This window comes from Hyla sarda, chromosome 1 (assembly GCF_029499605.1).
Source record: "Hyla sarda isolate aHylSar1 chromosome 1, aHylSar1.hap1, whole genome shotgun sequence".
NCBI lineage: Eukaryota > Metazoa > Chordata > Amphibia > Anura > Hylidae > Hyla > Hyla sarda.
Window position 1 is genome coordinate 188,867,928 of NC_079189.1, and position 15,927 is coordinate 188,883,854.

The 15,927-nt window shown below is 43.9% G+C and overlaps 2 protein-coding genes across 2 annotated transcripts in view; one reads left to right on the forward strand and one right to left on the reverse strand.

Moving 5' to 3' along the window:
* Nucleotides 1–4,401, reverse strand: part of AIMP1 (aminoacyl tRNA synthetase complex interacting multifunctional protein 1) — a 77,096-nt gene extending 72,695 nt beyond the window's left edge. Inside the window, exon 1 of the mRNA XM_056566005.1 lies at nucleotides 4,383–4,401. The gene's annotated coding sequence lies outside the window, so the exon portion shown is untranslated. The remainder of the gene's footprint in view (nucleotides 1–4,382) is intronic.
* An 86-nt stretch (nucleotides 4,402–4,487) lies between these two features.
* The window catches only part of TBCK (TBC1 domain containing kinase), a 307,224-nt gene continuing 295,784 nt past the window's right edge, over nucleotides 4,488–15,927 (forward strand). Inside the window, exons 1-2 of the mRNA XM_056566040.1 lie at nucleotides 4,488–4,624; nucleotides 8,484–8,710. Coding sequence (XP_056422015.1) covers nucleotides 8,515–8,710 — 196 coding nt within the window. The 5' untranslated portion in view covers nucleotides 4,488–4,624; nucleotides 8,484–8,514. The remainder of the gene's footprint in view (nucleotides 4,625–8,483; nucleotides 8,711–15,927) is intronic.

The following is a 15,927-nucleotide window of genomic DNA, read 5'->3' on the forward strand; positions in this document are numbered from 1 at the left end:
GAAAGGATTAAGATTTTTTAATAAAAGTTTTTACAAATCTGTTTAACTTTCTGGAGCCAGTTGATAGATATATATATATATATATATATATATATATATATATATATCTAAGTTTTTTCCTGGAATACCCCTTTAACTCCTTGGGGACGAAGGGCGTATGCGATTTGCGATCCGGGCAAATCGGGTCACTGGTGACCCGATCGCCCGGAAAATAAGACTGATCGGAGCTGTCAGAGATAGCTCCGACCAGCCTAGAGGATAGGAGCGAGGTGGCAGTGTTGCCACCCCCTCCTATCCCCTGCCATTGGTCGGTCAGGCTGACCAGCAATGGCAGGAGGGGGACAGGGGGGTTAGAGTTCATTTCCCCCGCTCTGACCACCGATCGGAAGTCGGTACAGAGCGGGGGAACACGGCCGGAGAGGGGGGAGCATGGTTCGGCTTACCCGGACCTTCAGAGGCGGCATCGGCGGCATCCACGGAGCAGTGGCTGCAGCAGGAAGAGCAGCGGCCGGAAAGTGCGGCGGAGAAGGCTGCAGTGAAGATCGCGATAAGTGATCTGCACTGTGGCCTTCTAAAAGCTGCAAAACTACAACTTCCAGCATGCCCACACAGCCAAAGGCTTTCAGGGCATACTTGGAGTTGTAGTTTTGCAACATCTGAAGTGGCACCGTTTGGAGACCACTATATGGTGGTCTCCAAACTGTAGCCCTCCAGATGTTGCAAAACTACAATTCCCAGCATGCCTGGACAGTCTGGGCATGCTTGGAGTTGTAGTTTTGCAACATCTGGAGGGCTACAGTTTGGAGGCCACTACTTAGCGGTCTCCAAACTGTTCTTCCCCAGTTGTTGCATAACTACAACTCCTAGCATGCCCAGACTGTCCAGGCATGCTGGGAGTTGTAGTTCTGCAACATCTGAAGGGCCAGATATTGCAGAACTACACGCCCAGCATCCCTGACTGTCTGGCCGTGCTGGGAATTGTAGTTTTGCAACAGCTGTAGGCACACTGGTTGGGAAACACTGAGCTAGAGTCTGTTTCCTAACTCAGTGATTCCGACCCGTGTGCCTCCAGCTGTTGCAAAACTACAACTCCCAGAGTGGTCCTCCCCGATTTTAAATTCCTTATTCAGGCCTCAAATGCGCATGGAGCTCTCTCACTTCAGAGCCCTGTCGTATTTCAAGGCAACAGTTTAGGGCCACATATGGGGTATCTCTGTACTCGGGAGAAATTACGTTACAAATTTTGGGGGGATTTTTCTCCCATTACTCTTGTAGAAATGGTAAATTTGGGAAAAAAACTGCACTTTAGTGAAATTTTTTTTTTTTTTCATTTACACATCCGAATTTAACGAAAAGTCGTCAAACACCTGTGGGGTGTTAAGGCTCACCGGACCCCTTATTAGGTGCCTTGAGGGGTGTAGTTTCCAAAATAGTATGCCATGTGTTTTTTTTTTTTTTGCTGTTCTGGCACCATAGGGGCTTCCTAAATGTGACATGCCCCCAAAAATCATTTCAGCAAAATTCACTCTCCAAAATCCCATTGTTGCTCCTTCCCTTCTGATCCCTCTACTGCGTCCGCCGAACACTTGACATACACTTATGAGGTATTTCCTTACTCGAGAGAAATTGGGTTACAAATTTTGGAGTCTTTTTCTCCTATTACCCCTTGTAAAATTTAAAAAAATGGGTCTACAAGAACATGCAAGTGTAAAAAATGAAGATTTTGAATTTTCTCCTTCACTTTGCTGCTATTCCTGTGAAACACCTAAAGGGTTAACAAACTTACTGAACGTCATTTTGAATACTTTGAGGGGTGCAGTTTTTATAATGGGGTCATTTGTGGGGTATTTCTAATATGAAGGCCCTTCAAATACACTTCAAAACTGAACTGGGCCCTGAAAAATTACGATTTTGAAAATTTTGTGAAAAATTGGAAAATTGCTTCTGAACTTTTAAGCCCTCTGATGTTTTCCAAAAGTAAAAACATGTCAACTTTATGATGCAAACATAAAGTAGACATGTTGTGTATGTGAATCAATATATAATGTATTTGGTATGTCTATTTTCCTTATAAGCAGAGAGCTTCAAAGTTAGAAAAACGCAAAATTTTCAATTTTTTTCATAAAATTTGGGAATTTTTCACTAAGAAATGATGCAAGTATTGACAAAATTTTACCACTAACATGAAGTAGAATATGTCACGAAAAAACATTCTCGGAATCAGAATGAAAAGTAAAAGCATCCCAGAGTTATTAATGTTTAAAATGACAGTGGTCAGAATTGCAAAAAATGCTCCCGTCCTTAGGGTTATAATGGGCTCTGTCCCCAAGGAGTTAAAGGGGTACTCTGGTGAAAACCTTTTTTCTTTTAAATCAACTGGTGGCAGAAAGTTAAACATATTTGTAAATTACTTCTATTAAAAAATCTTAATCCTTCCTGTACTTATTACCTGCTGAATACTACAGAGGAAATTCTTTTCTTTTTGGAATGCTCTCTGATGACATCACGAGCACAGTTCTCTCTGCTGATGTTATTATAATAATATTAACACTTTATTTATTGTTGTCCTTAGTGGGATTTGAACCCAAGTCCCCAGCACTGCAAGGCAGCAGTGCTAACCACTGAGCCACCATGCTGCCCTTAGCATACATCTGCTATGCATTGTTGCTAAAATGTACAGAGATGTCAGCCTAGAGCACTGTGCTCGTGATGTCATCAGTGTTCCAAAAAGAAAGGAATTTCCTCTGTAGCATTCAGCAGCTAATAAGTACTGGAAGGATTAAGATTTTTTAATAGAAGTCATTTACAAATATGTTTAACTTTATGCCACCAGTTGATTTAAAAGAAAAAAGGTTTTCACCGGAGTACCCCTTTAAGTCTGTTGTGGACAGCAGAGCAGACCCCTCTGTGCAGCAGCAGCCTGTCTGTGATGCTGCTCCCTCCCAGTAGTGTCACGTATAATATAGCACTGGGAAGAAGTGATCACCATGATCACATCCTCCCAGCTCCCAGTGTCATAGCCGCACATGAAAGTATGTCCACATAGCATTCCTGCCCCCATAAATTGTATCTATCAGCATCCCACCAAAAACAGGATGCTGACAAATACTGTTAACGGGGGCAGCTGACTCCATGTACTTATGGCTGAATGGATCATCTAGTAACTCAGTTTAGGACGTATCAGCTATTAGGCAGACTCAAAAACTGGTGCTGTTATGCTTTTGAAATAGCGCATATGTCCCGAAAGAAGTCACTAGGTGACTCCTTTCGTCCATAGAAGTGAATGGGGTACACTGCTGCCGTTAACAGCATATGTCGGCATCCTGTTTTTGGCGGGATGCTGACTGATATGATTAACGAGGGCAGGAGCACAGTGAGGACCTACCCTTAGGGGAGAAAAACGGCTGTTACAAAATCCCAGACAAGTCTATGGGATTTTGTGATTAGCCGTTATGACCCATTAATAAATAACGGACGTTATTTTGTGACAGGAGAAAATTAGTGCATGTACCGTTTTTTCTCGTGTCACAAAATAACGTCCGTTATTCATAACGACATCAACGGGTCATAACGGCTAATCACAAAATCCCACGGACTTGACTGGGATTTTTTAACAGATTTTGTAACGGCCGGTTTTAAGGGTTTCCTTAACGGAATATAACGGGTCTTTAAAACGGAGAAATTATATAGTGTGAAAGCAGTGTAAATAAGAAGGCTCAAGGGGGTAATGAAATGGCACGTTGGCAGGTGCGGTCAGGATTGGACACACATACTGTGTGAGCGTGCAGGAGTGGAAACTAGAGATGAGCGAACTTACAGTAAATTCGATTCGTCACGAACTTCTCGGCTCGGCAGTTGATGACTTTCCTGCATAAATTAGTTCAGCTTTCAGGTGCTCCCGTGGGCTGGAAAAGGTGGATACAGTCCTAGGAGACTCTTTCCTAGGAATGTATCCACCTTTTCCAGCCCACCGGAGCACCTGAAGGTTGAACTAATTTACGCAGGATAAGTCATCAACTGCCGAGCCGAGAAGTTTGTGACGAATCGAATTTACTGTAAGTTCGCTCATCTCTAGTGGAAACCATACACTGCAGGAGCAGGTGGTAATGGTCAGAAATTTAGCAGTCCCACACAGGGCTCTAGATACCCGACTGTAACATGACAGAGCAGTGTTCCCCAACCTGTAGGTCTCCAGCCGTTGCAAAAACAACTCCCATCATGGAACTTTAGCAGTGGGAGGGGCATGATAGGATTTATACTTTTGCAACAGCTGCAAAGCCAGGTTTGGGAACACTGCTCTGAAGTATGAAATCCCAGCATAGCAATGTAGTGCTATACTAGGAGCAGTTGACAGGCACCTAGTACATGTGGAGATAAGCTACCTCCATCACACACACTGGTGTGGTCAGACCTCCTCAACCCCCAGTACTGGTGCCGCATCACGTGCTCACTTAGCGGCGCCTGCTGATGGCGTCACGGTCATGTGACAGCGCTTCAGTCACTGGACAATGTAGTGGATCTGTAGCGATGTCTGGACACTGAGGTCTGCGGGGACCTGTGTGAAGGAGGACGCGGGGTAGACTGCCTGTCTAATATCTGCCTCATCCCTATCTACCTTTAAGCAGTGAGCAGAGTTTTCTCGTATATGCTACATTGTACTATTTTAGAATGTCACAAGTAGAACATATGTAGTTTGCACAATGCACATAAAGGTAACTGTAACTATTTTCACGTATCTCTTAGGCCTGTGGTCTCCAAGCTGTGGCCCTCCAGATGTGGCAAGACTACAACTCCCAGCAAGCCCGGACAGCCAATGGCTGTCTGGGCATGCTGGGAATTGTAGTTTTGGAACAGCTGGAGGGCCACGGTAACTATTTTCACTTATGTCGTAGGACTGTTGCCTTCAACATGTGGACCTTAGTATGTGGCAAAACTACAACTCCCAGCAGGCCCATACATAGGTTTGCTACATGGCCAGTATTTTGGCGACCCTGCCGGTATTTTTATATTAAAAATAAGGGCAATGCAATGGCTGTTATTTATCTAACCAATCCTCCAACTCCCGGAATGTAGCACCATATACTATACCAGTGTTTCCCAACCAGGGGTGCCTCCAGCTGTTTCAAAACTGCAACTCCCAGCATGCCCGGACAGCCAACGGCTGTCCGGGCATGCTGGGAGTTGTAGTTTTGCAACAGCTGGAGGCACCCCTGGTTGGGAAACACTGACCTATACTATATACTACTATATATATATTACATTACATCACCTTTTCAGGTGATGTTCCCTGGTATCAGCTTAGCTCCAGTTACGGAATATAAAAAGCTAATCGGGATTAATGCCAAGCCAGAACTCTCTCTCCAGAAGGAAAGAGTACTGACGAGGGGCAAGTACCCCGAAACAGCTGTCTGCAGATGGGTGTTATTTCCTTCTGGAGAAAGAGTTGTGGCTTGGCATTAATCCCGATTAGCTTTTTATATTCCGTAACTGGAGCTAAATATATATATATATATATATATATATATATATATATAATTTTTTTTTTTTTTACTAAGAGCCGAGGAATGTGCTCTCGAATCACCCAAAGTGCAAGAAAAAGTGCAAACGTGTTACACAAAAAAAACGTGCACAAAGGATGCGGCCTTCTTCGACAGGAGAGAGGGGCCCCCCCCCCCAACAAAGCTTACCCTTCACCTCCGGACCAAAAGGTACCTGCGAGGTTCCAGTTTCAATTATATAGTCCAACATTCTGGGAGTTGCAGTTTACGTTTGGGGCAGATGCTGAGCCACAGACTGTATCAGGGCATGCTGGGAGTTGTACTTAGTAACTAACTGCAACTCCCGAATTTATAAAAAAAAAAAAAATAAATCCCCATCAAAACAAAAATGGTACTGTTAAAAACTACAGATCGGGGCACAAAACACGAGCCCTCATACAGGCCTGTATAAAGAGAAACAAAAAGTTTATAGGGGTCAGAATAGGACAAAAGTTCCCCCTGCCTATGTGTATCCTGTGATGTCACGCATATATAATTAATTAGGCAAATTAGCATGGCCGGTATTTTTTTTTTTTTTTTTTGCAAGAAATATGTCAACCTTACCTGGACAGCCAATTGCTGTCCAGGCATTCTGGGAATTGTAGTTTTGGAACAGCTGGAGGTACACAGTTTGGAGAGCTAGGCTCATGAAGAGCTAGTTCATGAATCAAATGTAAGTATGCGCCCCCCCCCCCATTTACTCAGTGGAAGCCAATAAAGTGGCCCTGCGTAGGGTCGTGCACCTGGTTATGTTCACACTATTTATTGCTGTACATTTCAGTCTACATTGGCATACCGGAAGAACAGCGTGTTTACGTATACTGCCAGATATCCGTACTGTGTTCTGAATGGACATATTGACTATTTTCACTCCGTTTCTGTGCATCCCACAACAAAACAGTGCATATTCAGAAATAGACCATTGACATGAATGGATATGGCACCGATATGTTGGCGGATCATTCTGCTGGCATATATAGTGCATATATGGCTCATACCAAGTAAGACATATGAAGAAAAATCAGATAGGAAAAAAATCCAGCTCCCTGTGAGAAGAAAGGATCCATAAGGCTAGGTTCAGACTACGGAATTTCCGCCAGAATTTTCGTTTTGAAATTTCTGGCAGAAATTCCTCTTACTATAATGCATAGTGTAGTGAATGATTTTCCGTTCACAAATTCACACTTTGGAATTTGTGAAGCGGAAAATCCGGATGAAAAATTCGCTAGAAAATTTCCGCCTGAAGAAAGGGGTTGCTCTTTCTTCAGGCGGAAATCCTAGCGGAACACATAGCAGTCTATAGGAGACTGCAGTGTCTGCGCGGTCCTAGCGCCGACCAATTCAGTCGGCGCAGGCGGAACTCGGCATCTCCGGCCGAAAATTTTCTGCCCGGAGATTCCGTAGTCTGAACCTAGCCTAAAACTTAACATTTAATAGTGCACATTAAAAAGCAAAAGGTAAAAATGGTGCCACCGCAGGTGGCAAGTGACATGCCACTCTAAAATGAGTGAAACTCCGACGCGTTTCGAGCAGTCGCTCTTAGTCATGGCTAGTAAGACATACCTTTTATACAAAAACAAGGGAGGGCTGGGCATTATACTAAAAGTATGTAGGACAATGGTCTCCAAACAGGGGATATCTAGCTGTTACAAAACTACAATTCCCTGTCCGGGCATACTGGGAGTTGTAGTTGTGCGGTGACTTTGGAGATGTAGGATGTAGGACATTTGCATTATTAACCAGTGTTCACACTTTTTTTTTATATCTGAAGAATTAATGGAAAAAACATCAGGCGTTTGTATGGGCTGTGTATTGTTATTGGTGTCAATTCCTCCCCATTTTCAAGATCTGTGCTTGCTTTCAGTAAATGGTAACATTCTGTATATTCAGAAGCTGAGCACTGAAGGTTTGCTACAGTTGTATCCAGCCTAGACAATTGTCTTATGTAAGCTGCCTCTAGGTGGATACATTTTATTTCTATGTAGATGGGAAGGTGGTAGGAGTGCCTAGACTGGACACAGTGAAAGAAGTCTCTGAAGATTTTTACCCTCTAAGGGTGGGTTCACACCACTATTTTACTATACGGTTTCATGAAAAAAACGTATGCAACCGTACAGAACACCGTGCCCATAGACTTCCCATTCAAAACCGTATGCACCATAATGTATACTGTTGTCTCTGTTTTTCAAACCATACGGTTTTTAACGTTTTTTTTTTCCAGACAGAAAACAGTGGCCTACCACGGTTTTTGGTCAGAGTGAAAAACTTTATTAAACCTTATACGTTTTTGTTTTTTTTAACATGGGAGTCAATGGGAACCGTACAGAACCATATGTACGTACGGTTCCATCCCGTTTTCACCATACGGTTTTTGGCTTTGCTCACTTTTTTCCCTTGGAATTTCAATCAAACAAGTAAAACTTTATTCATAATGGAGTGAAAAGTTAAAAACGTATACGATTTTTTCTTAAGCGGATGCAACCGGACATCATTTTTCAAACCGTATACAGGTAAAAATGTGTACACACATTTTGATACAGTTTAGTCAGGTTTTGAGGAATCCGTTTTTTATCAAAAACCTGATAAAGGAACTGTATAGCAAAAACATGTTGTGAACCCAGCCTAAATGTAAGTGAGAATATTCAGATTTATAGAAAGGCGAGAAATGAAAACACAAAGTATAATGGAAAGTGCTATGTACAGTATCTGGGAGATTTATCAAATCCTGTCCAAAGGAAAAGCTGCCCAGTTTTCCATAGCAACCAATCAGATCGCTTCTTTCATTTTGCAGAAGCCTTGTTAAAAATGAAAGAAGCGATCTGATTGGTTCCTATGGGCCACTGGGCAACTTTTCCTTTGCACAGGTTTACCTTTGCCCTATGTGACTGTGCGTGCAGCAATACACTGAATGCTCGTACTAATCTACCTTCTGTCTTGTGTTTGCAGTTCATTTCTCAGCCACATTCAGGAAGCCTCCATGATGGCCCCCATAAAGGACGCCGGACTAGGAGCGTTTACATTTTTTGCATCCGCTCTCCCTCATGATGTATGTGGAAGTAATGGCCTCCCTCTAACGCCAAACTCTATCAAAATCCTGGGACGATTCCAAATTCTCAAGACCATTGTCCACCCCCGACTCTGTCAGTATGTGGATATCTCCCGTGGCAAGCATGGTAAGCAAAAACTTTGGATTGTGCCAGGGTGTTAAAAAAAAATAAAAAAAAAATCCTCTAACTAATAATAACAAAAACCTTGACTTTTCAAGTTATCAATGTGTTCCATACCCTGTGTGCTAAAGGGATTATTATGGGTGTGTGCTCCAAATGTTAGGAGCAAATGGGTATTTGATACTAACTTGGTGTTTAGATACAAAGCTAGGGTGGTGAACTGAAATGGCATTCGTGCAAGAATAGTGCCCTCCTCAGTCGTATCTGTTAGCTTACTGCTTTTCTGTCCTTTCGGAAACAGTATTTCGGTAAGACTAAAGGGAGCACAATTGCAGTGTAAACCTAGCCTACGAAGGACTCTAGGGGCTGTCCTCACCTTTTTTTGAGATGCTTGTGAGTCCATAGTTTAGAGTCTCCATGTTAGAATCTGCCATTGCTTATACATATGCAGAGAAATGTACTATTTAACAGGCCATGTTATATATGGACCTCATTTTGCAATTGTTCTCTGCTTGACTGGCAATGGGGATCCTGGGCATGGACTGAAATAGCATATGAGTGAGTCCTGAGTGGACAAGTCCATTTAAGGAGACAGGATTTAAAAGGACTTTCGTGAATGAGGAATTAGTGCTAAGTAGGCCTCTTTCATCTATATGAGCTTGTCCATACAGACTGTGGGGGAATTTACTGAGACATAGCTCACACTGGTCTTAAATGGGGTAGTCCACTACTCAGCGTTTGGAACAAACTGTCCCGAACGCTGGTGCCTGGAGCTCATGACATCATAGCCCCGCCCATCATTATGTCACACCCTGCCCGCTCAATGCAAGTCTATGGGAGGGGGTGTGACAGCTGTCACGCCCCCTCCCATAGACTTGCATTGAGGGGGAAGGCGTGACGTCATGAGGGGGCGGGGCTATGGTGTCTCAAGCTCCTGGCATCAGCTCCAGCGTTCAGAACAGTTTGTTCCAAACGCTGAGCAGACGAGTACCCCTTTATGTAAACTTTTTCTGCTGTAAGCAAAAAGGCTTCATATAATGTAAATAATAACATTATATGTAAATTTGTAATATACATTGGTAAAAAAAAAGATATATTTTTGGGTTACAACGCTGTCTCTGTAGCTATTGCCCATGGGTCTCTTTGCGGAGACAAAATACAGGAAGTGTGGGCAGGACAAACAGGGCTGTGTATCTACATAATATAAAAAGTTTTTGCAAATGACAGGTACACTTTAAGGTGTGCTGGCCCAGTGATGCCACTATTCGCCGTACAGGGAAAGCTGCTGGTCCCTGGCGTACAGCTTAATAAATCTGTGGGGCCACCGCTTCCTCACCCCCTTGACACCTCGCTCGGTGCACTTCTTGAAAAGCGGCGTTTGTGGCATACTGTCACAGATTTTTACGCAACTTAGTATTGTACAAAAATGTGCAACTTTTTATCACCAGAAACCTGGCATAACTACTTTGTGGCACTATTGGCACATGCTGTGCACCACATTTGTTATATGTTTTGGACACATTTTCCATTGCATTCTAAAAAGAGGTGTGGCTGTAACAAAAGCGACGTGGCTTAAAATACGAAACTATAATTGTGCCAGAATTCTGGTGAAAATGAAGACAACTGAAAGTTGTTGTAAACTAAGACTAGATAATAAAAAAATGCACCAGATGTATCAAACCACCTGAGCCACTGTGGCAAATGTCTTGTCTAAGTTTACGTTGTCTGACTGTTCAACAGTATTAGCAGATGCCATATCAGCAATGGTGTTATATGACAATACTGAACTATTTGACAGCGAAGGCGGCAGGATATGTTTAAAACTCCCGGGCAATCCAGCAGCCTGAGACTTGCCCAAAGATGATGCGAAAAGGAAATGTATGTCCAGAATTAGGGATCGACCGATTATCGGCACGGCGATATTATTGGCCGATATTCACGTTTTTCCCCGTTATCGGTATCGGCTGCTAACCTGCTGATAATGCGTAAAACAAGGTGTGCGCATGAATCGCGGGACTTCAGTCCCGGAGCAATTGCCTGACAGCTGACAGCACGGTGGAGCAAGAGCTGTCCGCTGTCCCGCTCCTCCACTCCTCCACCTTTCTCACGCTGCTTCATTCTTACAGTGGGAGTGAGAGCCGCGGGGACGCCATCCACGACAGGGGCGTCACTAGGTCAAATTATCCGGGGCCTGAGCCCCATATGTCAGCAAAGGAGCCCCAAATGTCAGGAGGCGGTAGTGGCATATTTACAGGGGCCGTTCATCTGCCCTTGCACTTTTTCTTTTAATAAAGCATATGTGGACCTTGCCGCTCTCCTACCCTTCGGCACTGAAGGAGACCTCGCTCCCGGCCGGTGTTATAAAGGAAACTGTGTCCCTGTGGAGGAGAGTCACATTCTGCCACAAGGACACAGTTTTCTTTATTACAACAGCGATGAGTTAACAGGCAGGGATGGAGCACACGACGCAGGCACACACCTAACGTCACGGTCCTTACCTTGGCTGGAGGAGAAGGAGGACATCCCGCCGCCACAGAGCTGCTTCAGCTGTCCTCCCCACAAGGTGAGAAGGTAGGTGAAAAGGAGGATGGGGGAGAGAGAGAGAGAGCAGTATGGAATGAGGGAGGGGGCTGTAATTGGAGTGTGGAAAATCACTGAGGGATCGGGGGGTGTGAGGTTTAGAAGATAATAAAGCATCAAAGAGGTGTGTGTGTGTGTGTGAGGTTGATGGCAGAGAAGTTTTAATAGTTATAGAGGAGTCGGGGAGGAGGGCAGAAAAGTGTGGTGGAGAAGGAGACAAGGGGATCTGGGGGGGACTTAGTGGCTGGAGGAGGATAACAGAGGGTCTGAGAGTGACTAAGGCAGTGGTGTACAAACTGTGGCCCTCCAGATGTTGCAAAACTACAACTCCCAGCATGCCCGGACAGCCAATGAAATGGGCATGCTGGGAATTGTAGTATTGCAACATCTGGAGGGCCACAGTTTGGACACCACTGGACTAAGGGTTCCGAACAAGGGGAAAAGGGGGATCTGGAGGAGAACTAAGAGGTCTGGGGGGACTAAGCGCTCATCCACACTGTGGACATTCGGCTGGCATAATGTCACTGTGGAAATCCACTAGCAGCAGAGTCCTATTGTTTAAAATGGGATTCTGTTGCTCTGTGTATACTGTGGAATTGCCACAGTGGAATTTTGCTGGCGCAATGGACGTCTTCCCAAAGAATGAACATGTTTATTCTGCCACACTGCATTGCTGTCAGCGTGGTCCTATCACTGAGGACTTAGGTGGCGCTTGCTGCAGGCAGAATTCTGCCGACTGAATGTCCGCAGTGTGGGCAAGCCCTTAGAGGTCTGAAAGACGAGGACAAAGATAAGTCTGGTGGGGGGGGGGGGGGGGGACTTAGGGGTCCGGGGGAGGTCACTACAAGGGTGGGATTCTACCAAACAGATGAAACAGTGTATGGCATGATGTCTGGCAGGGTTATATTTAAGGGCATAGGGGGAGATTTATCAAAACCTGTCCAGAGGAAAAGTTGCTGAGTTGCCCATAGCAACCAATCAGATCGCCTCTTTCATTTTGCAGAGACCTTGTTAAAAATGAAAGAAGCAATCTGATTGGTTGCTATGGGCAACTCAGCAACTTTTCCTCTGGACAAGTTTTGATGAATCTCCCCCATAGTATCTGGCAGGATTACAATGATTATTGTCTTCATACAGACAATGAGGATCTGCTGACAAAATGAGGAACCAGTGATGTCCAAGCGTCAACTCTGCAGAGAAGATGGAAGAAGTTCTAGCGTCTTGACCAGATAAAGAAAAGACAGCAGAGAAGACGTCTCCTGTGAGTCAAACCATTGTATAGTCTGCCTGTTTCTCATTTGAGCTGTAGTCACTTGAAAGTCCTGCAGTGAAACTATATCCCTATAAGTGGTTCTCAAGCTGTGACAAAACTACAACTCCCATCATGCCTGAAGCTTTCCATGGATGATGGGAGTTGTTCCTTTGCAACAGCTGAAAAGCCACTTGAACCAAGGAGATTTCACCATGCAGCCGATTTTATTTTGGTGGGAGTCCAACTGCTGGGTCCCCCACAAAAAAAGGGCTGCATAGTCTAATATGCACAGGCCTATTTTAGGTCCCACTCTGGCCCTGGACAGGACGGTGATTATGCAGCAGCTGCACGCTACCTTTGGAGCTCCAACCACTGCTCCTCTGGTCCTCATACATAATACCCCCTGTCCCTTGACCCCCACATATAATGCCCCATGTCCTGTATTCCTCACATACAATGCCCCCATCATGTGCCCTCACATATAATGCCCCCTGACATGTGCCCCTCATATATAATGCCCCATGTCCTGTGCGCTCACATATAATGCCCCCTGTTCTGCACCCTCAGGGGTCATTATATGTGAGGTGCACAGGACATGGGGCATTATATATAAGGGGCACAGGACAGGGGGTATTATAAGTCAGGGGGGCTTTATACAGGCAGGGGGAGAGAAGCAAGTGGCGGCGGCGGTCTCTGGCACCGCAAAAGAGAAATAGCCGATAATTTATACCGGAATATCGGTATAAATTATCGGCTATCGCCCTTAACCTCCACAGATTATCGGTATCAGTATCGGCCCTAAAAAATCGATATCGGTGGATCCCTATCCAGAATTCCCATGCAAGTCTTTTGGAATTCTGGACTTATGTCTCCTTATCACATCATCTCAGGGTAAGTCTCAGGCTACAGGATTGCCCGGGAGTTTTAAACATATCCTGCTGCCAGACAGCATGAGAGGTACTCTTTAACCCCTTAAGGACCTGGGGTTTTTCTATTTTTGCATTTTTGTTTTTTTCCTCCTTACCTTTAAAAAATCATAACTCTTTCAATTTTGCACCTAAAAATCCATATGATGGCTTATTTTTTGCGCCACCAATTCTTCTTTGTAATGCCATCAGTCATTTTACCCAAAAATCTATGGCGAAACGGGAAAAAAAATCACTGAGACAAAATAAAAATAAAAAAAACACCATTTTGAAACTTTTGGGGGCTTCTGTATCTATGCAGTACATTTTTCGGTTAAAGGGGTAGTCCAGTGGTGAAAAACTTATCCCCTATCCTAAGGATAGGGGATAAGTTTGAGATCGCGGGGGGTCCGACCGCTGGGGCCCCCTGCGATCTCTCTGTACGGGGCCCCGGCTCTCCGCCTAGATAGCGGGTGTCGACCCCCGCACGAGGCGGCGGCCGACACGCCCCCTCAATACATCTCTATGGCAGAGCCGGAGATTGCCGAAGGCAGCGCTTCGGCTCTGCCATAGAGTTGTATTGAGGGGGCGTGTCGGACGCCGCCTCGTGCGGAGGTCGACACGCCCCCTTCCAGCGGGCTGTCGGGGCTCCATACAGGAGATCGCGGGGGGCCCCAGGGGTCGGACCCCCCGCTATCTGCAACTTATCCCCTATCCTTAGGATAGGGGATAAGTTGCTCACCACTGAATCACCACTGGACTACTCCTTTAAAATGACACCTTATCTTTATTTTGTAGGTCCATACGATTAAAATGATCCCCTACTTATATAGGTTTGATTTTGTCGGACTTCTGGAAAAAATCATAACTACATGCAGGAAAATTTATACGTTTAAAATTGTCCTATTCTGACCCCTATAACTTTTTTTAATTTTTCGGCATATGGGGAATTTTTGCATTGATCGCTTTTTATTCATTTTTCATGATCTAAAAAGTGACCCAAAATACAATATTTTGGACTTTGGATTTTTTTTGTGCGCACGCCATTGACCGTGCAGTTAAATTTTTTATTAAATTCTGACATTTCCGCCTGTGGCGATACCACATATGTTTATTTTTATTGACACTGTTTTTTTTTTTTTTTTTAAATGGGAAAAGGGGGATGAGTCAAACTTTTATTAGGGAAGGGGTTAAATGATCTCCACTTTTTTTCCCACTTTTTTTTGCAGTGTTATAGCTCCCCAGTACAGGTCACCTGTCTAACCCAGGAAGAAGTATAGTGCTGCCTACAAAAAATCAAAATAGACAAATCACCAGGTCCAGATGGCGTTCACCCCCGTGTTCTGCAGGAATTAAGTAATGTAATAGACGGACCCCTATTTTTAACCCCTTAAAGACGCAGGGTTTTTCCGTTTTTGCATTTTCATTTTTTCCTCATCACCTTCTAAAAATCATAGCGCTTTCAATTTTGCACCTAAAATTCCATATGATGGATTATTTTTTGTGCCACCAATTCTACTTTGCGGTCACATTAGTCATTTTACCCAAAAAATCCATGGCGAAACGGAAAATAAATTCATTGTGTAACAAAATTGAAGAAAAAATGCAATTTTTGGGGGCTTCCGTTTCTACGCAGTAAATTTTTCGGTAAAAATGACACCTTATCTTTGTTCTGTCCATACAATTAAAATGATACCCTACTTATATAGGTTTGATTTTGTCGGACTTCTGGAAAAATCATAACTACATGCAGGAAAATTTATACGTTTAAAATTGTTATTTTCTGCCCCCCAATAACTTTTTTATTTTTCCGCGTATGGGGCGGTATGAGGGCTAATTATTTGCGCAGTGATCTGAAGTTTTTATCAGTATCATTTTTGGATTGATAGGACTTTGATTGCTTTTTATTCATTTTTTTCATGATATTAAAAGTGACCAAAAATACACTATTTGTAATTTTTTTGTGCGTACGCCATTGACCGTGTGGTTTGATTAACAATATATTTTTAGAATTCGGACATTTCCACACGCAGCGATACCACATATGTTTATTTCTATTTACAGTTTTTTTTTTTTATGGGAAAACTTTTAAAATGGGAAACTTTCAAACTTTTATTAGGGAAGGGGTTAAATGACCTTAAATGACCTATTAACTTTTTTTTTCACTTTAGTTTTTTGCAGTGTTATAGCTCCCAATAGGGGGCTTTAACACTGCACACACTGATCCTTTACACTGATCCCTGCAAAGCCATATCTTTGCATTGATCAGTGTTATAGGCTGTTGATTGTGATTTTATCGCGATTGTGTTACGATCAGCCAGACTGAGCTGCCGGGAAGCTTTCATTTTCATTTTAGACACTGCGATCAAATTTGATCGCTGCGTCTAAAGGGTTAATAGCGTGCGGCACAACGATCGGTGCCGCACGCTATTAACCCAGGGTCCCAGCTATCACTAGCCACCAGAACCGACCCCGGTATGACACAG